The sequence below is a fragment of the Haemorhous mexicanus genome, chromosome 14 (genome assembly GCF_027477595.1).
Source record: "Haemorhous mexicanus isolate bHaeMex1 chromosome 14, bHaeMex1.pri, whole genome shotgun sequence".
Classification (NCBI taxonomy): Eukaryota; Metazoa; Chordata; class Aves; order Passeriformes; family Fringillidae; genus Haemorhous; species Haemorhous mexicanus.
This window is the reverse complement of record NC_082354.1, coordinates 5679452-5706773: the sequence shown is the minus strand read 5'-3', so window position 1 is coordinate 5706773 and position 27322 is coordinate 5679452. Positions and strand designations below refer to the sequence as shown.

The window sequence follows — 27322 nt, the reverse complement described above, 5'->3', positions numbered from 1 at the left end:
AAGAAACCATGATGGAATCTCACTGCTTAGCAGCCTGGGCTGGCATGGACCATACCCAGGTCCTTCCCCTTCACCTGGTCCCTGGTGGGATCCAACAATCCTGTCTTAATGCAGGAGAAGCACGCTGGTGCCTGCAGGGGAGGCTATCCCCTTGCTGGGGTGTTTGGCTTCCAGAATTGACCTCAGTGTATCCCAAAGTGGCTTGTTAGTCACTGTCATTAATCCTTGTCTTTGTTGTAAGGACAAGCACAAATGCAGCAACATTTTGGGGGCAGTAATAGCAGAATCACAATCTGCAGAAGGACATCTCTTTGTGTTTACCCACCACATGTGTCCACAGCAGGAACAACCCTGGCATCAGGGCATCAACCCTCATGTCAGCTAAGAAATCCCTTTGACTCTTTTTTGAGGTATATCAGAATAAAAATTAACACCTTCCAGATAATTTCCAGGTTTTGTAGCTAACCAAGGACCTTCCATAGACAGGCACAACTAATGGCTGGAGATCATTTTGCAATCTCACCTCCCTTGCTGCAGCCTGGCTTGGTCTCTGTGACAGTAAAGAGCTTTTTTGAGCTAGGCACAGGGTAATCAGAACCCAGCACAGAGGAAAGAGAGCAACCTAGACCCTTTACTGTTGAATGCCTCTGTGTCACATGCCAGCCAAATCCCAGCTGGCCAGGGAGCATCCGGAGCGCTGCACAGTGACAGGCATTGGTGGCTCCTGGTGCTGTGTCACGAGTGTCACAAAGCCAGCTCTGCATCTCTGCAGGAGCTGATGCTGGGACAAAATTGCTGGGGAGAAGTGCAAGCCCCAGCTGGCTATTGATGCTAAATTATCCTGGGGAGATGAAGTTCCAGTGTGGCCCTCTCAGCCACAGGTCCCCTGGAAGAGCAGAGCACCCCCTCATCCCCCACTGAGCGCTGGGGCCATGGGCAGCCAGGAGAGCTTGGTCTGAGCCCACTCGTGTACGAGAGAGGCAGGCACAACTGTCTGTGACTAAGTGTCAGCTCTTCCACATGAGGAAACAAGGCAAGAAGCCATCTGATTTTCAAGGCAGAGCAAAAAAGGCAGGAATTGTCCACTTGCATCAAGCATGGATCTGGAAGCAGTGCCTGTGAGTGTGTCACTAATGAGGATCCTGCAAGTGGGAGAGGTGGCACAGGGCCACAGCCACTCAGTCCTGAGATGCTGGGGGAAGGGGAATGGCCTGGAGATGAGCTGTGGTCCCTGCATCCCCCCAGTCATAATTCGGCAGGAGAAGCTCAAGTGATGCTCGAAGCATGTCTGTGAGGAAAAGGAGACAACTGGAGAGCCCACTCCATCCTGATAGCCACCTCCACGCAAACCTGTAAATTTTGTCATCAGCATTGCTGGTCCCCAGCTGGGCTTTGTGCCAGGGCCACATCCCAGGGTGCAGAGGGGCAGGAGTGGGATGCTGGTGACTGGCACAATCCCCGCTGCTCTGTGCAGGCTGCGGCATCGGTGTCTCCTCCTGGGGAGCAGCCAGCAAGGGGAGGTTTTCTCCGCCAAGGACCACCTCCTCTTCCCCCAGCTCCCCGCCTGCCTTCGTCTCTCCGTGGAGACGCGGTGCTGAGGGAGGTTCCCACTCTCCCTCCATCTGTTCAGTGCTCCACGCTGCCGCGCCGAGCACTGAGGAACGCCAGCCTCTCCTCCAGCCAGCATCCCTGTGCCCCCTGAGCCAGGCACCCCGGGGTAGGATAGCTGCTGTAAGGGCTCCTGCTCCCCAGGCAGTCCCACGGCTGGGGGGAACTGTTTTGGGAGGGCTGGCAGCAAGCAGGTGCCCATGGGGGAAAGACACAGTGTTTGATTTCCCGCAGGGGAACTCCGGCCTCGGCTTCAGCATAGCGGGAGGCATCGACAACCCCCATGTTCCAGATGACCCAGGCATCTTCATCACCAAGATCATCCCTGGGGGAGCGGCAGCCATGGATGGCCGTCTAGGGTGAGTACAGGGCTGGGGGAGCAGACAGGGTATCACTGGATCTCTGCATGGACCCTCTAGGCCTAACCCCTTTTCCCAGTATGGTCCTTGACCTCCATATGTCTCTTTCCCACAGCCAGATGCCCTCAGGACAGGGTTGTCCACCACTGTTGGCCACCAGCCTCCTGTCTGTAGCCACCCATCCTCCCCTCCCTGTATTAGGCTTCTGCTCCCACCCATCCCATTACAGCCCAGGGCAGGGATCCAGCCTTCCTTCTCATCTCCCATCTCCATCAGGGTTGCACTATAGCGACCAGCTCCACTCTTCCCTGCTTTGGGAGGGACCCCTTTCTCACCCCAGCAGGGCATGATCTGCCAGCTTGAGCAACTCTCATTTGTGTGGCTGGAGGAGGGTGGCAGAGGGTGACTAGAGGAGGGTGGCATGGGCTGGTAGTTCCCCAGGGATGCTCAGGGCCGTGCTGTGCCCACAGGGTGAACGACTGCGTGCTGCGGGTGAACGACGTGGACGTCTCTGAGGTGGTGCACAGCAAAGCTGTGGAGGCCCTGAAGGAAGCAGGCCCCGTGGTGCGGCTCGTGGTGCGCCGCCGGCAGCCCCCGCCAGAGACCATCATGGAGGTTAACCTCATGAAGGGCCCCAAAGGTGAGCCCCTCCCTCTGCTCACTTGGCCAGGGTGCCCGACTGCCCCACAGGACAGTGTGGGGTGGCCCCTTAGTGTGAGATGTCATGAGATGCAGGGCAGCCTCATGGGGATGTGGGATGGCAGGATGCTGCAGGGTGGCTGAGCAGTGTGGAATGGTGTGGGACATGGGGTATGGGACAGACCCACTGGGGCCAGGCTGGGGTGGCCCATTGCCTGCTGGGTTTGGGCAGGGTGTGAAGCCCAGTGAGGCACAGGGGCTGTGGTCTCTGTCTATCTGTCTGTCTATCTGCCTGTCCCTCACCTGCATTCTCACTCTCCCTCAGGCTTGGGGTTCAGCATTGCAGGGGGCATCGGGAACCAGCACATCCCTGGGGACAACAGCATCTACATCACCAAGATCATCGAGGGAGGTGCTGCCCAGAAGGATGGGCGCCTGCAGATCGGGGACCGGCTGCTTGCGGTAAGCCCCGTGGCCACAGCCAGCTGTGAGGAGAAGCTGAACAGGTTCCACTGCAATGCAGTGTTGATCCAGAACCCCAGCACCCATCCTGTCAGCAGCTTCACCCCTCTTCCCTGTGGCCCCCGCTGGGATGTTGCTGTGGGAGGGCAGGCACAGTAACGGCTGCGGGCAGGAGGGCCAACCCAAGGCAATGGGTCTGTGCCTCTGGAGCTACTGTGGCACCTGCCCTGTGGAAAACCACTCTTGCAGGGCTGCCCTGCTCCCTGCCCTCCTGCTCAGCCATGTCACCTTTCCCTCTGGCAGGTGAACAACACAAACCTGCAGGACGTGCGGCACGAGGAGGCAGTGGCCGCCCTGAAGAACACCTCTGACATGGTGTACCTGAAAGTGGCCAAGCCTGGCAACATCCACCTCAACGACATGTACGCGCCCCCCGACTACGCCAGCAGTACGTACGCCGCTGGCCCTGGCTGGGCAGGCGGGGCTGGGGGCACCTCAGCGTGCTGGGCTGGGGAGCAGGGCTGGGCTGGTCTCCATGTCCTCATTGTGTATGCATTTCTGCTCCTGATGACCTTCTCCTCCCCTGCAGCCTTCTCAGCCTTGGCTGACAACCACATAAGCCATAACTCCAGTCTGGGCTACCTGGGCGGCGTTGAGAGCAAGCCCGCCTATCCCATCCCTCCCCAGGTGACTCCGTCGCGGTACTCGCCCATCCCTCGGCACATGATCGGAGATGATGACTTCACCAGGTGAGCACCAGGCAGGAGCATCCCTATCATGCTCCTTCTCATTCCCTCACTTTCCCTCTGTGGTGGCTCGATGTCATCCCCACTGCCAGTGCAGAGCCTTGAAAGGCCGTTTGGAGGTGCATGGTGCAATACCTGAGGTCCCCATAATGAGCTCTGTGCTCACCCCCTGAGACCAGCCCTGCTGTGTCAATCTCTGCCTTGCTGCATTCACTCCCTCTCCGGTCCCTCTCCCACTCTTTCACAAGCCTTACACAACTGCATTTCAGCTTCATTCTCTTGCTTATTTCACAATACCTGCAATACAAGGTGTTCCCTGCCCTGATGGTGCCATGCAGCAGTGCCACAGGCTGCCAGGATGTCCCCAGGTGGAGCTGTGACAGGGGTGAAGGGCCAGGGGGAGCACAGCTTTGCAAACAGGTGGGGTCCCTCCCATGCTCCCTGAGACTGGCAGCCCAAACCACCTTCATGCAGGTGTAATTCCTATGACTGCCAGCCCCTGCCAGACAGCCTCCTGCCCAGCCCTGGCATAGCCCCCTTTGCCCTAGTAGAATCCTTTATGCTGCATGAACAGGTTTGTTTCCTGAAGCCAGGAAATAAAGAAACATTGCTCTGAGCCTAAAGGCAGTATAAATCTTCTCGAAAGCCTCAAGCTGAGGGTGGGAGAGAGAGACCTGGAAAGTCCTGCTCTACTAGCTGATTCTTACAGCTTCCCCTCTTCTTGTCACAGCTTGGGGCCAGTGCTCTGAATGTGCTATCCCCAGGGCCAGGACTGTAGGGCTTAGGCTGATTAATAAGGACCAGCACTCAACTTAGGCTTAGGGCTGGCTCTGCTGTTTGGAGCAAGGTTGCAGGCTTGTTTTGGGAGTGTGCCTACTGTGGAAGATGCAGTGGCTTTGTCCAGGATTCTCCCATTCTGCAGCTGAGTGGTGGATGCTGGAGTGGGAGACCCTGACATGCCATCTGCTCCAGGTCTGCCATTCTCCTGGAGGGTGTCTGCACTCATCTTTGTCATGGGGCTTTCTCACCTCCTGGTGCTCAGCCACAGCTGGGTGTCCCCGCACACCATGACCTGTGCAGCACTGTCTCCCACCCTCACCCACCTCTCCCACTGGTCTTGGCACTATCAATGCCAGTTCTGGAGCCTGTTTCTGGCACTGCATCCTCAGCAGGTGTAGCAACTTCTGTGCTGTCGGGGCACAGGGGGATGATGCCACAGGCAGGAGCAGTGCTGTCTGCCATTACAGTGCACCACAGAAGGGGCTGAGTCACAATATTTGGAAAACACACCAGAGACCCTGGTCCCAGCAGGGTGTCCCTTCTTGCATGTGCCAGCATTCCCATTTGTGGATTAGGGAGCAGAAAGAGCAACCCAGCTTAGGCTTAGCCAGTGGCAATGGCACAGTGAGGGCTCAGCAGTGGCTTGGCAGTGGCAGTGCCACGGTGATGGCCCAGCAGTGTCTCGGTTGTGGCTTGGCAGTGGCAGTGGCACAGTGATGGCTCGCCAGTGGTTCAGTGGTGGCTTGACAGTGGCCATGGCACAGTGATGACTCAGCAGTGGCTCAGCAGTGGCTTGCCAGTGACAGTGGCACAGCGATGGCTTGGCAGTGGTTCAGTGGTGGCTTGGCAGTGACAGTGGCACATCAATGGCTCAGAGGTGGCCGTGATGCAGCACGTGCTGGTGGCCACTAGAGGATGGTGCTGCCTTGTGGGAGGCCCCACTGCACACAGGCTGGCACCGCTGGGCCAGTGTGCCCAGACACAGCCCCCTGCTACCCAGCAGATCCACAGCCTGCAGGGGGCTCAGCACTTGGCTCCTGCTTCCCAGGACAGTGCTGAAAGCCTCCTGTGCATTGCTGACCCCCCAGGACAGCTCCGTCGCTGCAGGTCTGCTGACAGCAAGATTGTGCACTGGGACCAGTGTGGTCCAAATGCAACTCACTGGTGTGGGGAAAGGCAGCAGCTGCCCTGAAAAAGAAGCTGTCTCTGATGAGGCTCTTGCCAGCCATTCCTCAGGAAAAGCAGTGGTCCAGTATCCAGCCTCTCCCCCTCCCATGAGCACAGGTGCTGCTTAGATGTGGATATGGCTCCAGTGACCCTCACGTCCTGCAGCAGCTAGGGCTGGGAACCAAAGAATGTTTTCCACCACAGCACCCCAGACCCAGCACTGCCCCATAGGATCCCCTCAGCAGCCCTGTGCCGAGGTCCCAGTGTTAACACTGACATTCAGCATGGGATCTGCCTGGAGGATCTGTGTCATGCCGCCTGTGAGGAGGATGGAAGCCAAGAGTGCATGTCAGGACTGAGACCTTGATGTACCTGTCTGGGTCTTCATTTCATCCCCTCATTCTTGTAGGGTCTCTTTACCTTCCACCAAACTGTCTGGTCCTCACAGGTGTTGGAGATGCTGAGTTGAGGATGTGCTTCCTGCACACTGCTTGGGCAGCAGCAAAACCCAAGGGGCAGAGCAAGTTCATCTCCTGGTTGGAGGCAGGGTTTGCAGACCCAGAAACCTGACCTATTTCTTCCCCTGAGAGAACTCTAGCCCTAGGCACAGCTTTGCTGCAGAGGGACTGATGGCTGCAGCCCTCCCTGCCCCCTCACCACTGCCCCTAAGTCAAGCACTGGTAACATCTTGAGGACTTGGGCTTGAGCATCTTTTGACTGAGCATCTCCATGGTTTTCCTGATCTCCTGGTTGTGGTGTGTTCCAGCCCCCCACCCCAGCACCTGGCAGACTTGTGCTGGGTTCTCTCAGCACAAGTCTGCCAGCATTTAAGGTGCCTCACTCAGTGCCATCCCTGGGCTCCAACATCTCTCCTAACACAGCCTAGAGATTTCCCACTGGTACCTGGCAGGTGATGATTGATGAGGCTGCTGAGCTCCTTATCAGGCCTTTGGTCCTTGTGGTACCCAAGGAAGTGCCCAGGATCCGGCTACAGCGGATGCTCTGATGGTCTCCAGTATCATGTTGGCTTATAATCACCACCAGCCTATGCTAATTGTCTGGCATCATTTATTCCTTATTTCAGTCCAGAGCTTGAGCTGCTGTTGTTCCCATCACATTGTTTTTTTCTCCCAGACAAAAACTGACGCAGGAGTTTTGTGATGCTCGGCTGTCTTTCTGCTTTTGCCTGCCTATTGTTTGAGCTGTGACAGAATTAAGTCATCAAAATATGAAGGACATCTGTTGAGCTGTGCAGGGTGGCACTGGAGGGGTGCATGGGGCTGGAGGCACACTTACCATGCTGTGGAGGGGCTTGACCCCACCCTTCTGGCTCATGGCATCTGATGCCACCATGCAGTTCAGTGTTTCTGTGTGTCATTTCACGGTGGATGCTCTGTCTCTGTCCCTGCGGTGTCTCATGTCACTCCACCTGCCACCTCTTCAGACTATCAGTCTCCACAGTGCTGAGGGCTGAGTCACACCAGGCTGCACTCGGGTGACTCCAGCCCCACCAATGTTCCACGAGCACTGGGCACAGAAGAGCCTGTCACCAGCTCTGCTGCTCCTCACCCCCATGTCTCCTGTCTCCCTGTTCCCTATGTGTCCTTCCAGGGAGCCCCGGAAAATCATCCTGCACAAAGGCTCCACCGGCCTGGGCTTCAACATTGTTGGGGGGGAAGATGGCGAGGGGATCTTTGTGTCCTTCATCCTAGCTGGAGGCCCTGCTGACCTCAGCGGGGAGCTGCGGAGGGGAGACCGTATCCTTTCGGTGAGTTGTGGGGCACCCGCTGCCCCTCCTTGCCTCCCACAGCCCCGGGTGGGCACGGTTCTGGGGGATTCATGCCGGGTGGGCTGGCCGAGGGCAGGTACCGGGAATGCCGGTACTGGAAGTGCCGGTACCCAGCGTGGTACTGGGGGTGCAGTGGCAGAGTGATGCGGCTCTGAGAGTGTGGGTACCGTGAGTACCGGTACAGGGGCTAGGCAGCAGGGCCGAGGCGCAGGGCAGACCCCCGTGGTTCGTGCCCCACGGGTCTGGTTCAGCGGGGCCGCTCTGTCCCGGCAGGTGAACGGCGTGAACCTTCGCAACGCCACCCACGAGCAGGCGGCGGCGGCGCTGAAGCGGGCGGGGCAGACGGTGACCATCATCGCGCAGTACCGGCCCGAAGGTACCGCCACGGAAGATCGCGGTCGGGACCGGGACCGGGACCGGGACCGGGACCGAGACCGAGAGGGACATGCAGATGAGGGGTGTGGCTATGCAGATGTGGTTGTGGTATGCAGATGAGGAGGCGGGGCATGGCTGGCGCGCGGTCGGGAGGCCGGGGCGGGGGGCTGCGGGCGAGGCGCCGCCGGGGGCGTGGCCCGGGGGCGGGGCAGGTGCCGATTGGCCGGGGCGGAGGGGGGCGGGGTCGCGCCGTCCCGCCGGCCGTGCCTGCGCGGCTTTGTGTGCGGGCCGGGCGGGTGCGGGGCCGCGGCCGCCCCGCCTGCAGGTGAGCGCCGGGCAGCCCCGCCGGGACCCCACCGGCAGCGGGGCCGCGGGGGGCTCCACGGGCCGGGGTCGTCTTTGGGGTAGGGGGAAGCGCTCTGCTTGCCGGAGGGCGTCGCCGCGAGGCCCGGCTCCCTGGGGTCCCACGGGCCTTGCAGGATGGACCCTGTGGTCGGGAGAGCTCAGGGGTCACGGAGGGCGACCACGGTGCGGGCGGGGCTGGAACCGGGGCGCCGCTGCTGAGATGGGCTCGTCCCCACTCTGAGCATCCCACCTGCGGCGCCGCCCCAGGCTTTCGTTAACGCTGGGTTCCGATTCCCTGGCAGCGGCCGGGGCGGGTGGTCCCGCCGGGGGCAGCGGGAAGGGAGCGGGCAGCTGCCCGCACAGAGCTTCGCTGGGCGGTAGCGCTGGAGCGTGGCCTGTGGGCTGGGACGGCGAGCGCTGGGAGGGTGCCCCGGCGGCCAGCGGGGGCCAGGGCTGATCCCGGGGCTGCGGCCGTGCCCGGGGCCGCACCGTGCACGTGCCGGGATGCCGCCGTTCCCGTCCGCTGGAAAACGCGTCTCCCCTGGGCCCCACCGGCTTTCTCCACCAGCTTTCCCCACCAGCTGCTCTAGTCCCTTCCAAGGAGGCCGATGTCCCCCCTAGGCATGCCCTTCATCGCGTGCCTCCTGTGGCATCGCTGGGCGAGGTCCCGCTGGTCCCGGTGTCCGCTGTTCCTCCATCCCATGGCAGAGCTTTGGGATGCGGAGTCATTGGTGCTGCTCAGGCTCTGCTGTGGGTGTGGGGTTTGTTTGTTTTGGCTTTTTCTTTCTTTCTTTCTTTCCAGGAAGCGCTTAATGTTCTCGTATTTCTGGCTCCCTTTGCCACTTGAGATTTGGCAAAGACACCAACCAAGAGTGATTCTTAAATGTCAAACTGGACAAAATGTTTTGAAACCCCCTTAGACCGAGGCGGAAATGTCCGTGTGTTGTAGCTGGTGACTTTCCACGTCCGTGATGGTTCCTGGCGCGTGTGGGCAGCAGCACCGGGCACAGGGGCTGCAGCCATCCCGGGAGGCAGCGTTGTGGCTGTGGAGTACGGGCTGTTGTAACTTAGAAGTTGCCCTCAGTGCTCCAGAGGCTTGAAGGGCTGGGAGAAAGATCATGGAGAAAGATCTCCCTGGTGGGTGTGAGCCCCCAGCGTGAGGCTGGGCCCACTCAAATGTTTGTCATGTGGGAAGAGCAGGAGAGCTGGATTGTAGGATGCCGAAGGAGGAGATGCTGGTGGAAAGGGGATTTGAGAAGTTCTTCCCCGCTAGCAGAGGTGGAGGATGGCACCTGTCTCTCATACCTGAGCGTGGGCAGGGCTCGCCTTGGGGTGCTGGATGAGCACCGTGTGCTCTGTGCCTGACCTCTCTGGGGCTCCAGGGGGGCAGAGAGGCTGCTTGTGCAGGTCTCACGGGATGAGGGACCCTCCCTGTTTTGTCCTGCCAGACACTAGGAGGGAAAAGAAGCAAAGACCGAACCAAGAAAGGTTAGAAAGGCAGGACAGCAGCTCCCCTTTCTTCTGAGCACCAGCACCTTTGACCACTGCTGCCTGCTGTTGAGGAGGGGGAGTGATGGTTCCTCAGAGTTTTTGTAAGGTCTGTTACCTCTGAGCACTTCTCCCCCTGACCTTTGCCTGCTGCTATCACCAGCACTTGGATTTAGCAATTCCCCCTCCTCACATCCCATGCAACAAAGCTTTGAATTCCTCATCTGAAAATACAAAAAGTCACATTATGGCCTTTCCCTGAGTCAGTCTGTTCAAAGGGGAGTTCCAAGGCTGTGCAATGAATTGTAAAAGCTTCTGAGCTTTCCCTGTGCCTGTGCTTCCTTCTGCTTTCCTAGGCCTGTGCAGAGGGAAGGTGTCTGGGGTCAGGGTGCTAAAATGCTGGGCTGAAACTGTCAGTATTTTTTGCAAGTGGCTGGGCTGAAACCTGTGACTGAGCATTTCTGGGCTCTGCTGTTGGCCTGGCCTGGCAGAAGTGTTTGGATAAAGGGCTTTATGCTCAGGAGTTGCTTTCCCTTGTCTGCCAGCATCTCTCCTTTGTGCTGTCTCCTGGTGCCCAGCTGCAGACCCGGGGCTTTGTTGGCTCTGCTGGGCGTGTTTGCAGGTGTGTCACACCCGTGTGCTGCTTCTGGGATCCTTGGGGCAGGCGGGTGATCCGTGCCTGTTGGTAGTGGTCTGTAGCATGTGCACACTCGGGGATTCCACTCAGGATGGAGCTCACCCCAGGGGTCAGAATCAGGCCCAGCTCTAGGAACACCCACACCCTGGAAAGGGAAAAGCAGTGGGAGGGTGCTGCAGTGTTTTTATCGAGCTGCTGAGTGAGAAGAGCAAACATCCTGGCACACAGTGCCATGGCACTCACGGCAAGAGGTGCCAGCTCACCTGTTACATACTTTGCAGTGTTGATAAGCATGTCCTGAACGTGTTGAGCACTGTGGGGATCAGCCCTGGCTCACCTTCCTGCTGCACCCTGGGCTAGCTTCCTGGGAGAGTTTCAGCTGCACAGGTCTTCCAGAGTCAAGGTGCAGAGCCAAGGTGGCCCTAAGTTAGGGAGCAAAGGAAGGAGCACTCTTTGCTGGGGGTGATCTGCTGCTAATTGTCTCAGACTGTTCCAGTGTGCATTTAAAGGGTGCCCATGGCACCTGGCAGTGCCCTGTGCTCAGTCCTGGGGTAACCTTGCCTCCCCTGCTCTGGGAGGGAGGCAGTGGGTTTATTTTGGGGCTGGCTGCTCCTCCACTCTCTGTCCTCCCTCAACTGGAGCAAATCTGGGTTGGTGGCTCCTTGCAGACCCTTCCTAGGGCAGGACTGTGTTTGCTCTCTGAGGATTAAAGCCAGAGCAGCCCCTGTGTCCTTCAGTTTGCTGCAGCCAGCCTGGTTTGTGCTTCTTGTTATGTTAGTGGGCTTTGTCCACCCCCCCAGGCAGTGTGGCCACTCCAGCAAAACTAGGAAAGTCCCTTTCCATGGAGTGCCCCAGCTGAAATGGGGGCATTTGAGAACTTTGGGCTGCTTGCAGGGGGATGCCCATGCCATTTCTGGCAGGGCAGTGGCACCCACAAGTTGCCCTTCCAGCACCCCCACCCTGATGCTGGGTGGAGAAATCTCCTTTTGCCCTGTGTTTCCTGTCCAGTCCCAGGCAGTGCATCCTCCACAATTGTAGTGAAGAGTGTTGCAGGAGGAGTCTGTGTAGCAGCAGTGGTGCCCTCAGCGCGGGGTGTGCAGGGAATCTGTGCCCCAGCAGGGTTTGCCATGACCTGGCTGGGGACAAGGGCTGTAGTGGCACTTTCTGGGGGAAAAACAGCCCTTCTGTACCAAAGAGGGTTTAAAAAGCAGCTGTACCCACTTCTGGCAGATCCTCCTCTGGGATTCAAGAGCTTATGGGTATTGCAGGGCAGAATGAGCTGTGTGGGTCAAGAGATGTGGAGTGGGATGGAGCTCACGTCCCTCTGCTGAGAGCACAGTAAAACCCTGGTGCTGCTTGGGTGGCAGAATTCCGTGTCCTTGTGAAATAAGCGTTGTCCATGCCTTGCTGCATCTGCCTTTCCCTCTGCCAGCAGGAAGGCAGGTGAGGCAGTGGGTGCCCCTTGGCGTGGGCAGCTGGGGAATCTCATGGTCTCCACATTAACTGACCCTGCCTGGTGTTGCAGCAACTCTGGGTGTTGCATGGCAGGAGATGGCATGGAGTTTCTGTGTGCCACTTGGCAGGTTTTGTGTGTACTGCCTTTTTTTTTTCCCAATCCTTGAGTAAAAATGTATCTTCAGCAACTGGGTGTAGCAGGGGGATACCCAGGCTGGGGGGCTGGAGAGTCAGGAAATGCCGAGCTGCAGCTGCAGCATCCCATAACCCCAGCCCTGCTTTTGTCTGCTCTGACCGTCCATGGGAGAGGGGCTGGCTCCCAAACAAAGCCCACAGAGCATTTCAAGCAGTGTTGCTGCTCCCCTCATGTGATGTGGCTCCACAAGCCCAGGACAGCTGTGGCTCTGCTCTGCAGCCAGCACTTTCCTCGACAGCTGAGCTGCCATGCTCCCTCCCCAGAATTAAAACCCAAGCCACATCTAAACCACTGGGTCATGGACAAGACTTTCTTGGCAAGTCTTAGAGCACGGGTGAGCCTGGTCCTCTCTCACCTGTAACTGCAGGACGTGCCTAAGGAACAAAACAAAGGATGTGAGGCAAGGTCTGGCAGTGTGGGCTGTGGCAGTGCCAGCAGCTTTCCTGGAGCCACAGCTACACTTTCCTCATTCGGCCCTGGGTAGGGAGGGCTGGTGCCTCCACCCCTGCGTGTCAGCCCGACCTTTACACCCGGCTGAGGGCTGAAGGTCGGGCTGCTGCAGCGCCGGTGCCGGGCAGGCGGCTGCTCCCGCCCAGCCACCTGGCAGGAAGGTGCTGGTGTCTTCTGGAGGGTTCCCCAGCTCTTCTTGCACGTCTCTGCCGCTGGGATGTAGAAGCAAAAGGTGAATTCCTCCTCCCTGCTCCCCTTCCAAAGGCAGGGACTTTGTGTTTTGCCTCCCTTTCCCTGTTCCTGCTGAGGAGAAGGTCATTGCTGCCAGCAGAGCGATAGCTGGGGACTCCCCCAGTGGCTGTGGTTGTGTCTCACTGCTCCAGCTGGTGGGCAGTGGTCTCCTGGAGGGGCTCTTGCTCTCTCTCCATGTTTTGAACTGCTCTGTAGGTCAGCAGCTTGCCAAGTCCTGCCCAGCCATGCCCTCAAGGAGCTGCAGCTCAGCAGCAGCAGCGGAGGTCACAGCAGCCATTGCCTGAGCTGCTGTGGGGGAAGTTGTGGTGGGGTCGGGAGCAGCTGGAGCCCTGTCTGCTCCAGGTGCCCTGCTTGGACTCCTGCAGACTTCTGTAACCTCTTCAGCTTTGTGTGCAGGGACAGACAGGCTGGTGGGCAAGATGCCTTGTGGGGATGAGCCCTGGGTCAGCTGTGCCTGCACTGAGCAGCCCTGTCCCCGCAGAGTACAGCCGCTTCGAGTCCAAGATCCACGACCTGCGGGAGCAGATGATGAACAGCAGCATGAGCTCGGGCTCGGGCTCGCTCCGCACCAGCGAGAAGAGATCGCTCTATGTCCGGTAAGGCCCCGCCCGCTCCCCGCAGGGACGGGCCCGTCGGCGGGGGCTGTCACAGCTCAGCCTGGGCTCTGCAGTGCCTCGGAGCTCGGTGTGTCGGGGCCGGGGGGGTGAGTGCCCTGGATGTATCACAGCCTGCAGGCTGCTGCTGCAGGGAGAGTGGGGCTTGTGCACTGGCTTGTAGGGCGGGCTGCTCGCATGCCTCTCCCAAGGACTGCTCCGGTTTGGAAAGCAGTGGTCTCTGCAGAGCCTGGGTGGCTGCTGGCCAGCCCAACACACTGAGGAAAACAGGGAAATGGTGGGCATCGAGCCCTGCTTCTGCCCCAGGCAGCTCGTGGCAGCTTTCAGGGCACTCTCCTCGAACCAGCTAACAGGCTTCTCCTTGTCTTATCCTGCCATTCCTGTGGCAGGATCTGGCTGGATGGGAGATGAGCTCTTAGGAGGATTATTGCTCTGAGCCCTCAGAGCACTTTTAGTCTGGAGCCAGGTGCAGGACAGGCAGGCAAGGGTTAAACAGCCATGCAGCTCAAAGTGCTGCAAGTCCTGTGTGGACAGGACAATCCCTGCCACCTCCTGCCTGCCACAGCGCCAGTGGGATGAGCGCTAATGAGTAATTTTAACTTGGTAATTAAAATAATCCTGTAAATCCTAACCCTGTGCAGCCTGTTGCAGGTGAGGCTGGCAGGAGCAAGGGATGTGAGAAGGATGGAAGGGCCAAGGCTGCATGAGCCTCAGTCTGCATCTCCCACTGCATGGCTGCTCCATGCAGGGGGACTTCAGGCATGGTGGATATGTTGCAAGCCTGGTATGGCAGGAGGGGAGAGCTGCAGCTCTGGGTTCCTGCAGTTCACACCTTCCCACGAGTCTCTGCAGGCATTTTGCTTGATTTAGCATCTCAGAGCTTCCTGGGAGTGTGCGACAAGCTGGGTGCACTGTTGAATAAACATCATCTTGTTAGTCCTGCCCTCACTCCCCTGCTGTCCTGTGGACACCCTCATGTGTGGAGGAGGGTTTAGGCTGGGTCCAGCTTGAGCTGAGCCTGTTCTCTGCCTGGAAAGGTGCTCATGTATCCAAGTATTCCCATGAACCAGAGAGCTCCCTGTTGCCTGCGTGCTATTCATAGCATTTCTAAATTCTTGGTGCATCCCCCCCATGGGGCTTTGGTGGCCTCCACAGCACTGTGTCCCTCACACATACCCAGGTGGAGCTGGGCTGTGCCTTGCTGAGAGGGTGATCCCAGGGAGAGCTTTTCCCCAGTTTAGCCCATCACAGCACTCTGCTCGACACACACCCTGCAGACGTGCTTGCAAGAGCTGCCGGGTGCCTGGGCTGCCCCAGCCCTTCTGGGCGGGGTAGTTTCAAGCACAGTTTACCCGAAACCAGCTGAGCTGCTGCTCTGTGGACAGGACATCAATTACAGGACTTGCTACCCAGCTGCTTGAGTCAGCCCTGTGTGGCTGCATTGCAGCCTGTGTGCTGTGGAGTGGCACTGGGAGCTGGGCACCCCAGTGCCTGCTGGAGCTGATTTGGGGGTGCTGGAGTTTCGTGCAGCACAGGCAGGGGCAAGGCAGGTTCACATCCTGCCTGTCACCTCCCTGCTCTGCTGCAGGGCAAAGTCTGCCAGTGCCGGGGCCATGCTGGGTGGGGATGGAGGTCAGGCAGGCATTGTGCCTGGGCACCAGGAAGAAGCCATGGGAGTCCTTGGCACTGCTTCCCTGCCCTCCAGCCAAGCCATCTGCTCTCCTGGCTGTGAGTGCTGGGAGCTGCCTGGGGACAGAGCGAAGCTGGAGCTGCCGTCTGCCCCTGTGCCCCCGAGGGGCACCGAGCCACAGGGGTGCTGCATGCCAGCACAGCCAGGGGCCAGTGTCCTGGAGCACCGTGCCCTGGGGTGCCAGTGCCTCCTGTGCTGGCTCTGCAGGTGCCCTGCCCCTGCAGAGATCTTGCTGTGGCTGTCCTGGGATGGCTGCTGCTGGAGGAGCAGGGGCCCTGTGCACTCTGCAGGGCAGGCTGCACAGAGTGGGCAGGGAGGAGCAGGGGCCCTGTGCACTCTGCAGGGCAGGCTGCACAGAGTGGGCAGGGAGGAGCCCAGGCCCTGTGCACTCTGCAGGGCAGGCTGCACAGAGTGGGCAGGGCTCCTCACAGCCTGCCTGCCTTTGGGAACCGGCCTGACCAGTTCCCCAGGGCCTTGGCCAGTGGCACTGACCTCACAGCAGCCTGTCAGCCACATGCAGCCTTATCTTCTGGCCTGGAGCTGCCTGCAAGGCTTGATTACCTCCGGCCAAAGCACCCTTTGGTGCTCTGCTGCCAGCTCCAGCCACGCTGCCCTGCAGAGGGAACAGGCACAGGAGCTGCCCCAGCCCTGGGCAAGGAGGACAGATCTGGTGGCTGAATGTATCTGGATATGTTGGGTCTTGTCCCAAAGAGCCCTCCCCATGGGGCAGCCCTTCTTCCCATTCAAAACCCAGCCCCAAGTGCCCTGAAAGGTTTCATAGCCCAGCACTCCCCTGGCAGAAATGCCCTCCAAGCTCTGCTGCTCCCCAGGTTCATGCCACATGATCCCACAGCCCTTTCATTTACAGTGTGCTTTTAGACCCCCTTTGGAGTCCCCACAGTGGAAGGGAGTAATGACCACAACAGAGCATGTCTCTCCTGCTTGCAGAAGGTTTATTAGGGCCAGGGTTAAACCAGCAGCAAACCAGTGTTTGCAGTGCCTGGGCTCATGCTGGGCTGGGGGCCAGTGGGGCCAGTGTCCTGGGAGCAAATACAGAGGTTTTGCTGCCAGTACTTTCAGTGACTCGTTCCTTTCTTTGTCTTTTTGCAAGTTGATGCATCAAAGCAGACACGGTTTGTGTGATCTGACATTAGTAGAACAAGTTGCAGGTGAAGCCTCTGAGAGCAGCTTACAGGCTGCAGTGCTGTGTGTGATGTAGGTGTGCAGGGAAAGCATTAGTGCTCCTCTAGTAAAAAACCAAAATCTTTTCTGTAGCTGGGTAGTTTAATTTTGAAGATAATTTTAAGCTCAGTAAACTGTTCTCAGGGGAGGTGTTTAGGGCTATGAAAAGGATCAGTTGTGGAAGCAGATATATATACTCTGAGCTGCATTCCTCATTCACAGGCTCTGTACATAAATAAAGGCTGTGCTCAGTGATGTGGTGGTCTGGTGGTCTCTGCCTGTGCAACCACCCACCAGCAGTGGGGTCTGATGTTCCCCATCCCATTCCCCGGCCCCACAGCCACAGAGGGATGGTGGGGAGCAGCCCTTCCTCGGGCTGCTGCTGTGGGCCTGGCCCACTCACTAACCACAGGCACTTTCAGTGTGGCTCGTGTGCATCCCACAGCTGAGGTCAGCAGTGAGTTCTCTCAGTTCAGTCACTCTTGTTCCTCCATTGCACTCCTCAGGCCTTGTGCTGAGCCTGCCAGCCGAGGGGTGTGCAGGTGGCTGGCAGCACTGCTCGCCTTGGCAGGGCTTGGGTTAAACTTTATAAGGTGTGGAGGTGGCAGTGCCCCAGGAGGGTGGCACTGCTGCTGGCCTCGCTGCCTGGCCATGCTCAGAGAAGGCCTTGCTGCTCTCTGCTCCTCCTCAGAGCCCTGTTTGACTATGACCGGACCCGGGACAGCTGCTTGCCCAGCCAGGGCCTCAGCTTCTCCTACGGGGACATCCTGCACGTCATCAACGCCTCCGATGACGAGTGGTGGCAGGCCAGGCTCGTCACAGCCCACGGCGAGAGCGAGCAGATTGGGGTCATCCCCAGCAAGAAGAGGTGAGTGTCCCTCAGCAGGAGCTGTCACACTTGGTGAGCCCAGGATTCCCCCAAACTCTGCGAGCCCTGCAGCCCCCGGGGCCCTGCTCAGGCTGGGATCTCCTTGTGGTCCCAGTCCACCTGAGCCCGTGCAGCCTGCAGGGCAGCTTGGTGGCAAGCTGGGGCTGTGTGCAGATCTCCCTAGGCAGGTTGCCCAAAGCTGGGTGAGACTCCAGGTGAAGAGGGGAATGGTCAGCCCCCTCTGAGGTCCCTGTGGGCATGGGGAGTTGGTGTTAGCCAGTCTGGGTCTCTGTGTGAGAGCACAGTCGCAGCAGCAAGGGCTGCTCCTTGTGTTCTCTGTCACTCTGCCCAGCTCTGTAGCCAGGTCCCACTGTGATGTGGGAAGTCACAGAGAGCAGAGGAGCTGGCTGCTGCTGCTGCCTTCAGGTCTGCAAAGCCAGCCTTGAGTCTGTCCTCCATCCCTGTTGGGAAGGCTGGCTTGGCTCCTCTCCTGCTGCTGCAGACACTGGCCTGGGCCAGACCCTGGGCAGGCAGCTCCACATCTGACCCTCCCTTGGAAGGAGCTTCCATTTGCCAGTGGGGCCACCCCCCAAGGGTGCCTTTGGCTGCCTGGGGAGCCACTTGGGCAGCGTGGAGGGCACATGGGTGGGACTAGCAGCTCTTTCTCTCCTGATCAGGGTGGAAAAGAAGGAGAGAGCACGGTTGAAAACAGTGAAGTTCCACGCCAGGACTGGCATGATTGAGTCCAACAGGGTAAGTGCAGATCTGCAGTGGGGCACCTGGAACTGCTAACTAGTGAGGGCAGGATGAGTCCCAGCAGCAAAAGCTCTTCATGGGGCAGCTCAAACCAATCCCAAGGCAAAGAGCTGTGTGACTGGACCTGCCCCAGGCCCACATCTGCTTGGCACAAACCCTCTGTGAATATGCAGTGATTGAGCAGATGAGCCCAGGATGGTGTGAAAGCACTGGGAAGGACCCATGTTTGGAGTGATGGGGTGGCAGAGCTCATGGCTTGGAGCTGCCTGAAGGTAGCTGCCCTCACACCTCACAAGCAGTGCCTAACAGGCCAACAAGAGAGGAAGAACAGCCTGGCTACCCCTGCAGAGCTACTGACTGCCCCATCAGCTTCCCAGCATCCCTACCACATGTTTTTCTCCATGCCTAATTTTTTTCCTGCATTACAGTTCTCACGTAATCTCCATGATTTCATTTGAGGGTGACTGCCCTGACACAGCTCCTCATTGTCTCTCCATTTTAATTTTCCCCACATGTGTTAAATACCATTGTTTTTTCTGTCCTCCTTCCACCTCCGTGTTCTTCAGTCGATCAAAACGAAACGTAAAAAGAGTTTTCGCCTCTCTCGAAAGTTCCCATTTTACAAGAGCAAAGAGAACCTGGCCCAGGAGAGCAGCGGACAGGAACGTAAGTAGCAGCTGGCCAGAGAGGACAAGCCTGCACCCCTCAGCTTCCCTGCCCTGAGGGAAGAGATTCAGCACATTTCTATAGCCAGGGGTCCTGGCACCTGCCTGTATTCAGGTCTGGGCTCCACAGTCATGCCAGCAGCTAGGGAGAAACTGGAGCTTGAAATGAAAGCAACAGCTGCAGTCTGGCACTCTCCTCCTTTCTCTCATGTTCAATGTCTTCATCTTTTCATCCAACTTTACACCCACCCAACTCCCTGCTCTGCCTCCCCCTGCTCTCCCCCCTTTGCTGCAGGCTCTGCTCCCTCCCTCTGCCTGCTTCCCTCCAAGTGAGGGGCTGGCTGCCTCCTGCAGAGCTTCTCCTGTCCCTGCCAGGGCTCAGGGCCTGGGAGGTCCCAGCCCCATCTTCCCTAGAAGTGACTTACAGCTTCACATTCCCACTGGAGAGCCCTTCCAGCAGGTTAGGCCCTGTGGACACAGGGAAGCCATGACCCTGCTGCTCACCCACAACTGAGGCACATCTTTGGTAGTTGGCTACATAAGTTGGGGGTCCACAGCTCTCACCACCCTGGGACTCCCAGTAAAGGCAGGGTATTTATCTTGTTGCCCCAAATCCTGATGTGGGCAGCGCTGGAGCTGCTCACCAAACCCAGCCTTCCTCTGAGTGCTGGGCTGCATCCACTCCTTGGGCAAGCATCCAGCTGGCAGTGCCCACACCTCTGGAAAGGGGCAGTGGACAAGGCAGAGCTGTGTCTGTGCCCCAGTGCCAGCACAGCAGGCACATCCCCTCCCCTCTCCGGCTGTCCTGGGTGTCATACAGAGCCAGCAGTTACTGCTGGGCTGCTCCAGGGGCTCCCCACATCTCTGTGCTGCCCATGGCAGGCTGGTGCCAGCTTCCAGTGATTTTAGCAGACAGCACAAGCCTCTGGCTGTGCTGAAGGTTGTCTGTGTGTCTGCCTGTCTCTAGTAGTGCCTGCACATGGCTGGGCTCCAGTGAGATCCGTGCTGAACCTGGGGTTTGCTTTTGGCTGCCCTGCAGTGAGATGACACAGCATGGGGATGGGGCAGGCCACTCTCTACCTGTCTGTGTCACATACACACAGCCAGCTCCCTCCCTGTGCTCTGCCCCTGTCCATCCCAGCTTTCAGTGGGGAGGTCTCTGCCTCACATTTCCACAGCCTGGGCAAGCATTGTGCTGTGGGGCAGCTGACACACCCAGCTGGGGAAAAATGTGTCCTCCTGCCACATGTTATAGGACTGTGTGCTGTGCCTGGCCCCAGAGTGGCCAGGCTGTGCTGGGGAGGCACAGAGCCACTGTGCCCTGCCAGTACACTCCATGAGGAGAAACACTTCAGCCCCTGTGCCAGCAGCTCAGGGCTGCAACTGCTTGCTGCCAGCTGATGCTGCTGTGGCTGCCCTGCCCTCCCCAGGCCCAGGGTGGCTCCTGGGGGCTCTTTGGCAGAGAGGGTGAGCTTGGGGGGCGGAGGGGGTCCAGCCAGACAAGGCAAGATGTTGGCAGCGGGCTGATGGTGTCAGCTCTGAAGATATTTAACCTCACTTGCAGTTGCAGCTCTGGGCCGTTCTGCACTCCTGTCACTAATGCTGGTCTGGCTCTGTCTCCCCCATCCCTCTGACTCCCCTTTCCTGCGCTGTCTTCTCTCCCCCTCTCCCCCTTCTTGCTGTCTGTGAAATCAGGACTTCCCTGGGTTAAGTGACGATTATTATGGAGCAAAGAACCTGAGTAAGTTGAATTCCGATGCACATTGTTCCCTCTCCGTGGCTGGCGGTGCCTGGGGCGTGGCTGGCTGGGCTCTGGCCGGGGCTGCTGTGCTTCCCTGGCTGCAGGGCAGGAGGAGCCCGGGGCTGCTCCCCTGCTGGAGGCTGCGGGGCTTGAGGTGCCACTGCTGCACGTGGGACGGGGTGGGGGAGTTTGCCTGGGGGTGTTGGCCATGCCCTAGGTGCCTGCTGCACCTCCTCGTCCTCTTCTTCCTGCTCCTGTCTGGGTTGGGTGGTGCTTTAGCACTCGGAGCCATTTTCAGTGTGGGTGGGAAGTGACCATGCTGGGCCTGCTCTGAACGGGGAGGGTGACAATATTTTGAGATGTTCCCACCATTCTCTGGGTTACCACATATGCAGAACTGCAGAATAATGAGAGGAGCCCCATGGGCTTCTCAGCTGGGGCGTGAGTTCCCTGCCAAGCTCCACAGCCCCAGGCAGTGCAGAGCCTGACTGGGGCAGGCAGCGGCCAGCAAGCCTCTGTGGGGTGGTCGCAGCACTAGGATCAGCCTGAGCAAGCAAAGCCCCAAACTCTGTCCCATTCTGTCACTGTCTTGTCTCTGTGCGTCCCAGCCCTGTCCCCAGAGGTAGTGGATTCCCTGTCCCCATCCCTGTGCCAGCACAGCCGTGCCCTCCCTGCCCGCTGTGTGCATGCTGCACCTGCTCCCCTGCCAGCATCCCCTGTGCACTCCACCTTCCCTCAGCCTGGGAAGCCTTCACATCTGCCAGGCAGGCCCTCCTGGCCTCTCTGTCATCTCCTGGAAGCATCCCCTGCATGTCCCCGGGCTCCCAGCCTAGGGTGAACGATGCCGCCCTTGCCCATGTGGCACAGACTCGTCCCAGTGGGTGCTGGGCTGCAGGTTTTTGGGGAGCCAGCGCTGTCCTGCCCTTGGCCAGTAGTGCTGGGTGACAGCTGGGTGCCCCCGTGCCTCCTGCCCAGGCTCCTTCTGAAGGGGATCTCTCTGGTTGCTTTGCAGAGGGCGTGACATCAAACACCAGTGACAGCGAGAGCAGTTCCAGTAAGTGTGTGTGCACCTGCTCTCCCGCCCCCTGTAGTGTGTGTGTGTGTCCCTGAGTGAGTGTGCATGTCTGGGCACGTCCATCCTGTCTTGTCCCACTGCTGGTTCTGTTCGGGGCTGGTCCTTCCTGCTGGTGACACTGAGATGCTGCGGCCAGCTCCCTCCTCGGAGCCAGGGAGAGCAGGGGCTGGCAGCAGGAATGAGCCTGCCTGCTTCACTGCTCTCTCCTGGGTCACGGCTCTGCTCCAGGGCAGGGTGGTGGGTTCCCAGTCCATGGTGATCCCCCATCCTCAGGCAGCAATGGCCAGCGGCCAGGCCTGTAGCATAGGTGGCTCCTGGAGCCCAAGCCTGTACAAGAGTATGGGATCCAGCTGCAATAAATGCTCTCTTTGTCCCCAGAAGGTCCTTTAAATACCTGCAGGGAGGACACAACATCCCAATGGGCTGGGAGCCTGCAGCAGTGGGGGAGGGAAAGAGGAGGCTTGACCCAGAGCTGGGACATGAATAATTAAAGTGGCTCAAGGGCGCATAGCTGCATGCCCGTCATGCTTCACATCCGTGGGTGGAGTGAAGGGGACAGCCTGGAGTGTCCCCAGAGCTGTGGGAGGCTGAAGGGGCAGGAGCCAGCTCCTCAGAACTGCAGAGGGGCTGGAGAGCTGCTGCTCGTGCTCACCTCCATCCCCCTGGCTCTATTGCAGAAGGACAAGAGGACACCATCCTGTCGTACGAGCCAGTGACACGGCAAGAAAGTAAGTCCTGAGCTGAACTGCCCCGTGCCCACTCCAGTGGGACCACCTGTGTCCCCAGCACAGCCAGGGGGTCCTGTGTGCCCTACCCTCCTGCCACAGCAGCAGGGCACTGGGTGGATGCAAGAAGAGTTCCGTGTGTGCGTGCAGCAGGGGAGCCAGGTGTGCATGGCCTCCACTGCCCAGTTTTAATTAGGAAAGATTTGTGCTGTGGTCTGCAAGACCAAGGGAGAGATCCAGAGCTAAAACTGAGCTGAGCTTTAGTCCTTAGCTGAGGACAGGATTATCCCTTCCTACCTCAGACCAGGTCCATGCTGCAGAGCAGCCCTTCCCTGCTTGATGCTCATCCCTGCAGACCCTTTTGCAGGCTGAATAGTCCCAGCCTCAGTGGTCTGTCCTTGCCAGGAGCTGGATCTGACCCTTAGGCTCCCATCACTCCCCAAGCTCCCTGGCATCCTCGCCCAGCTGTCCTGTTGCCTGGCTCCTCCCCAAGCAAGGGAGCAGCTTTGCTGATCTGTGATCCTGGAGACCTGCAGAACCTTTCCTGTGGCCGTGCAGATGGTTTGGGTCAGATGGGAAGGACATGTTGACCGTGACCAGGAGGAGATAAACTCATACAGAGGAGGCACCTTTGGGTGCCCATGTGAGCAAGAGCACCCACTGCCAGCAGGGAGAGGGCAGGTCAATGCCAGAAGTGGCAGTGGGGTCAGCTGCCTGCAGCACAGGTGGGGCTCAGGTTGTGGCTCTCGTTTGCAGTTCACTATGCGAGGCCAGTGATCATCCTGGGCCCAACAAAGGACAGAATTAACGACGACCTCATCTCTGAATTCCCACACAAGTTTGGTTCCTGCGTGCCCCGTAAGTCCCAGCTCAGGGCCCTTGCTGGAGGGAGGGGAGAGGGGTGGCTCTGCTCCTTGCAGGGTCTTGCCTGTGGCGTGGGGAGGGGGCTGGGAGCACAGGGGGTTTGTCCCTCCTGGTTTGTGGTGTCACTCTGGGCTCACTCTTGGTTCCCACTCTCCTCCAGACACCACCAGGCCTCGGCGTGAGAACGAGGTGGACGGCCAGGACTACCACTTTGTGGTATCCCGGGAGCAGATGGAGAAAGACATCCAGGACAATAAGTTCATAGAGGCTGGGCAGTTCAATGACAATCTCTATGGCACCAGCATCCAGTCCGTGCGGGCGGTGGCAGAGCGGGTGAGTGCCAGGTGCCATTCCTGGCTCTGGGACGCATCCAGCCCGAACCCACACGCGTTCAGCAGCTCCCTTCCTTCCCCCCTGGTGTTAGTGAAGGGCTGTAACCACATTAAGCAAGCACAGCACGATCCTTTCCTCCCTCCAGACTTCTGCCAAGCCATGTGGCTGCTTTCCTCAGATGTGTTACTCTACCTCAGCGTGGTACCTCTGTCATCCAAACTCCACCCAAAAGCCTGGCACTGCTGGCCCACCCTTGTGCTCAGGAGCTCACAGGATGGAGATACCTGGGTGCTCTCAAAGCAGCAGTGTTCCTCTGGAGGAGTCCTGGAGCTACCCAGGGCTTGTAAATAGTTTCACATGTTCAGACAAAGGCTCAGTCCCTTTGCATTGTTGCTGTCCTGCCCTGAGCAAGCAGGAGTGTGAGGCCATTGGGAGCTGCCTTGTGTCTCAGGAGCGGGGCTCATTTCTGTGGCTCCTCCCTTTTCAAGCACATCTGTATGAGCAAGCTGTTTCCCACACAGAGTAGACTGTGTGGGTAGGTCTGATCCTGCTTGTCTCCTTTCCAGGGGAAGCACTGCATCCTGGATGTGTCTGGCAATGCTATCAAGAGGTTGCGACAAGCACAACTTTATCCCATTGCCATTTTCATCAAACCTAAATCCATTGAAGCCCTCATGTAAGTGCAGCACTGTGTTCTGTGCCTCTCCAGCTGCTTGTCCTGCTGCTCCTGGCCCTGGGTAGAGCAGGCTGGAAAGAATGTGAGAGCTGAGCTTGCAACTCTTCTCAGCAGCAGCAGCAGAGAGCATTATCTGTGAGGAGAGTCAACAGCTTGAGAGTGACTCTGAGATCAGAAGAAACTCTGCTGGCACCAAGGGGCCTGGGAAAAGCCCTTCTCAAGTCAGAAGGGGTCAAATTGCTTATTTCTAAGTTTTATGAAGATGAGAGACCCTTGGCAAGCAGCAGCAGTCTCACAAGTTTAAGGGATTGTCTGAGTTTGAATTCCCTTCCCTGCTGAGGTGCAGGGGTGGGGTAGGTGGCAGTGGGAGGAACTGGTGGAAGTTGAAGTACCAGGGGAGCCTGGAGTCTGAGGGGAAGGGAGCTGCCCTTGGGAGCTGGGTCCTGCACAGCTTCCATTCCTGTGAGCAGAGGATTCCCAGGCACCCTGGCTCTGTGAGCTTTTTGCTTCTGTTCATTGCTAAGAAAAAGAGCTAAAAAGTTTCTTAATTTTTGTGTGTGGCAGGGAGATGAACCGGAGACAGACATATGAACAGGCCAACAAGGTCTTTGACAAAGCCATGAAACTTGAGCAAGAGTTTGGAGAATATTTTACAGGTGAGTGTCCTGAGCAGGGTTGTATCTGATTTACTTCACTTTTCCATCCAGCAGCTGTGACCTCTCTACCAGCACTGTCCTACTGCAGGGTCATGGGAAAATGTCCAGCTTCATCAAAGCAAGAGAGAAATGGCACTTTGCCAGGAGGGCTCTGCAAGGGGACTGCTCCAGGATCAGTGGATAGGCGTAAACCAGTCATAGAGGAGGAGACAAGTTGTCAGGCAGGATTTTCTGAGTTTGTGAAAGCTTATCACCAACTTCAACAATAATAAAAATCTAAAAATCCCCGAGCAGGGGAAGCACAGGGTTTCAGAGTGCTACAAGTCTATAGGAAGTAAACTCCTTGCACGGGAGAAAAGGGGAGCATTTGCAAAAAGAGAAAAGAGAAGTTTCTAAAGAGGAAAGATGAAAAATTAGTGACCTAAATGGTGGAGACAGTCCTGAGTTATTACGAAACATCTACCCAAAAAGACTGAAAGTTTGGCTTGCTTCCTAAGTAGTCTTTGCTCAAGAGCCAGTCAGGGGTTGCTGACACTTTGTGCCTGCTGAGATGAACTGCTCATGACACAGGCATCCTTGTGCATTAAGGAACTAATGTTTGTAACATGATTTAATTCTGGAAAACCACAGGCAGGTGAAGAGGCAGAGGAACTGGTCTTCCATCCTTTTTCCAGTGCAATAGCTGTTTCTTCTGAAGTTGAGGAATGATAATGTTGCCAAACCGTGCATTACCCACCTAACAGCTACTGGGAAAAACCCCAAGCAGGATGTTTTCCAAAAATTTATTTCAGCTGGGCAAATACTGGGCTACAAACATGGTGAGCTTTCCCCAGACCTCCTATCCTGGGCTCCAGAGCTGCTGGCTGTTTTTCCAGGAAGACATGCCACAGTTTTGCAAGCCCTCAACATGCCACTGTGCGCTTGGAGGGTGAGTTTGATGATGACCTGTGAAAAAGGAGTGGTGTTGGCTGAAATGTGTTCAAAGAACCATGTAATGGGCAGAGAGATGGTCATTGCCACAGGTTCTGTGCCAGCAACCTAGCATGAGGGAGCAGAGATGCTGGAGGATGGTCCTGGCTGGCTTACAGAGGCAGGCTGGATTACCAGAAAGCTTTGGCCCTTCTTGAGCATCTTGCTGTGATGTAAGCACCACAGTGGAATGCAGGACGGGACAGGGGCTGCTGCTGGGAGCCTTTCCCAGCCTGGGAGCTCTGTGTTCCCACCCTGCAGCACAGCAGGAACCCTCAGCAGCCAGCCAGAGGAAAAACCAGAGGGAAGGGACAAAGCTGGCACCTCGGGGGGGGTGCTTGGTGCACCTCATGAGCTGCCCCAGCCCTGCCTTCCCTGGCTCTGGTCAGTGGCAGTGCCGGTGCCTGCCACGGCATGCAAAGCTGATTAGCAGCCTGGTGTGGAGAGCCCAGCCAGCCCTGCACACAGCCAGGAGCTCTGCCAGCTGGGATCAGCACTGGCTAATCCCCACCGAGGTGCTGCTTTAACCCTCTGTGTCACTGGGCCCAGGGCAGCTCCTCTGACACCACCTGGTTCAGTCCCTGCAGGCTGTGCCCTCCAGCCATCTGGGGCAGCAGGAGGGCTCCCCCTCACTCGTGGTACTGCTGCCTGGGGCTCAGGGTCTTGCTTGTTCTCTCCTCTTCCAGCCATCGTACAAGGAGACTCTCTCGAAGAAATTTACAGCAAAATCAAACAGATCATTGAGGACCAGTCCGGGCACTACATCTGGGTCCCGTCCCCAGAGAAACTCTGAAGATGTCTCCCACCTGCTTCCCTGTGAGCAGAAGATCTCTGAAGTCCCACCCATCCGAGCCCTCTGCCCCGAGGGGGAGGGATATGAAAACTATTCCTGCTCCCTTTTTTAGATCGTCGCAAAATTGAGTTTTCTAGTCCTGTTTTTTTTGTTGGGATGAACTCATATCATTGATCACGTGACTGTTCCCACCATTCCTGCATGGACCTTCCCACTGCTCCAGTAGAGACAGACAAGAACCCATTCAAGGTCTTTTTTTATTATTATTATATTATTATATTATTATTATTATTATTATTATTAACTAAACAAAGAATCAAGATGGGAGGAGGCAGCTAAGGACTAATGTAAGAAAACAAGTGAAACAATGGACTCTGAACACATGAGCTGGTATCAGAGCTCCAGGGGCATTTTTCCAAGTGTGACTGTCTAGCAGCTCTGAACAGTGCGACAGATGGGCAGCAGAAAGCATTTTATTTATCTGTATATGTAATTTATATATAATATAGAGGAGAGATATTATATATATATTATATATATATATATGTATGTGGACTAGGAAATCTGAGGGACCTCTCTGGAAAGGTGTTGTATTATTGCAAGGTTCTTTCAGTTCCTCTGTCCCAAGCACTCGGCGTAGGGAGTCCACTTGGGCAGGAAGAGCTCAAAACGGTACCAGGTGCTTTGGAAACTTCTCCCGTCCAGGCCAGTTCCCTGCAGCCCCCCTGGGTCTGAGACAGGCCAGAGACTGCTACTGCCTGTGCAGGAGGGACCAGAGCAAGGAGCAGCAGCTGGCCTGCAAGAGGCTGGGAGACAGAGACTGAGCAGGAGGCTGCGGAGCAAGAGAATGGATGATGCTACATATTAAATTGCACATTGTTTTACACACCACCTTATGTGTTTGCATGAGAGGTTTCCTTTTGGTTCTATTTTTTTAAGCTGATTTTAAACCAAAACCATATTGTGT

The 27322-nt window shown here is 57.5% G+C and overlaps 1 protein-coding gene across 5 annotated transcripts in view; it reads left to right on the top strand.

Moving 5' to 3' along the window:
* Positions 1-27246, top strand: part of DLG3 (discs large MAGUK scaffold protein 3) — a 75244-nt gene extending 47998 nt beyond the window's left edge. For 3 of the 5 annotated variants that reach the window (XM_059859207.1, XM_059859205.1, XM_059859208.1), the window contains 18 exons: positions 1843-1967; positions 2438-2607; positions 2932-3068; positions 3372-3516; positions 3658-3817; positions 7373-7529; positions 7824-7926; positions 13230-13344; positions 16926-17102; positions 17780-17855; positions 18425-18524; positions 21277-21318; positions 22017-22067; positions 22821-22922; positions 23089-23261; positions 23828-23937; positions 24502-24593; positions 26249-27246. In XM_059859207.1, coding sequence (XP_059715190.1) covers positions 1843-1967; positions 2438-2607; positions 2932-3068; positions 3372-3516; positions 3658-3817; positions 7373-7529; positions 7824-7926; positions 13230-13344; positions 16926-17102; positions 17780-17855; positions 18425-18524; positions 21277-21318; positions 22017-22067; positions 22821-22922; positions 23089-23261; positions 23828-23937; positions 24502-24593; positions 26249-26355 — 2142 coding nt within the window. In that variant the 3' untranslated portion in view covers positions 26356-27246. Of the gene's footprint in view, positions 1-1842; positions 1968-2437; positions 2608-2931; positions 3069-3371; positions 3517-3657; positions 3818-7372; positions 7530-7823; positions 7927-8155; positions 8251-13229; positions 13345-16925; positions 17103-17779; positions 17856-18424; positions 18525-21276; positions 21319-22016; positions 22068-22820; positions 22923-23088; positions 23262-23827; positions 23938-24501; positions 24594-26248 lie in introns of those variants that run through there. The other 2 variants (XM_059859206.1, XM_059859210.1) reach the window with 2 other exon arrangements.
* The last annotated feature ends 76 nt before the right edge of the window (positions 27247-27322 follow it).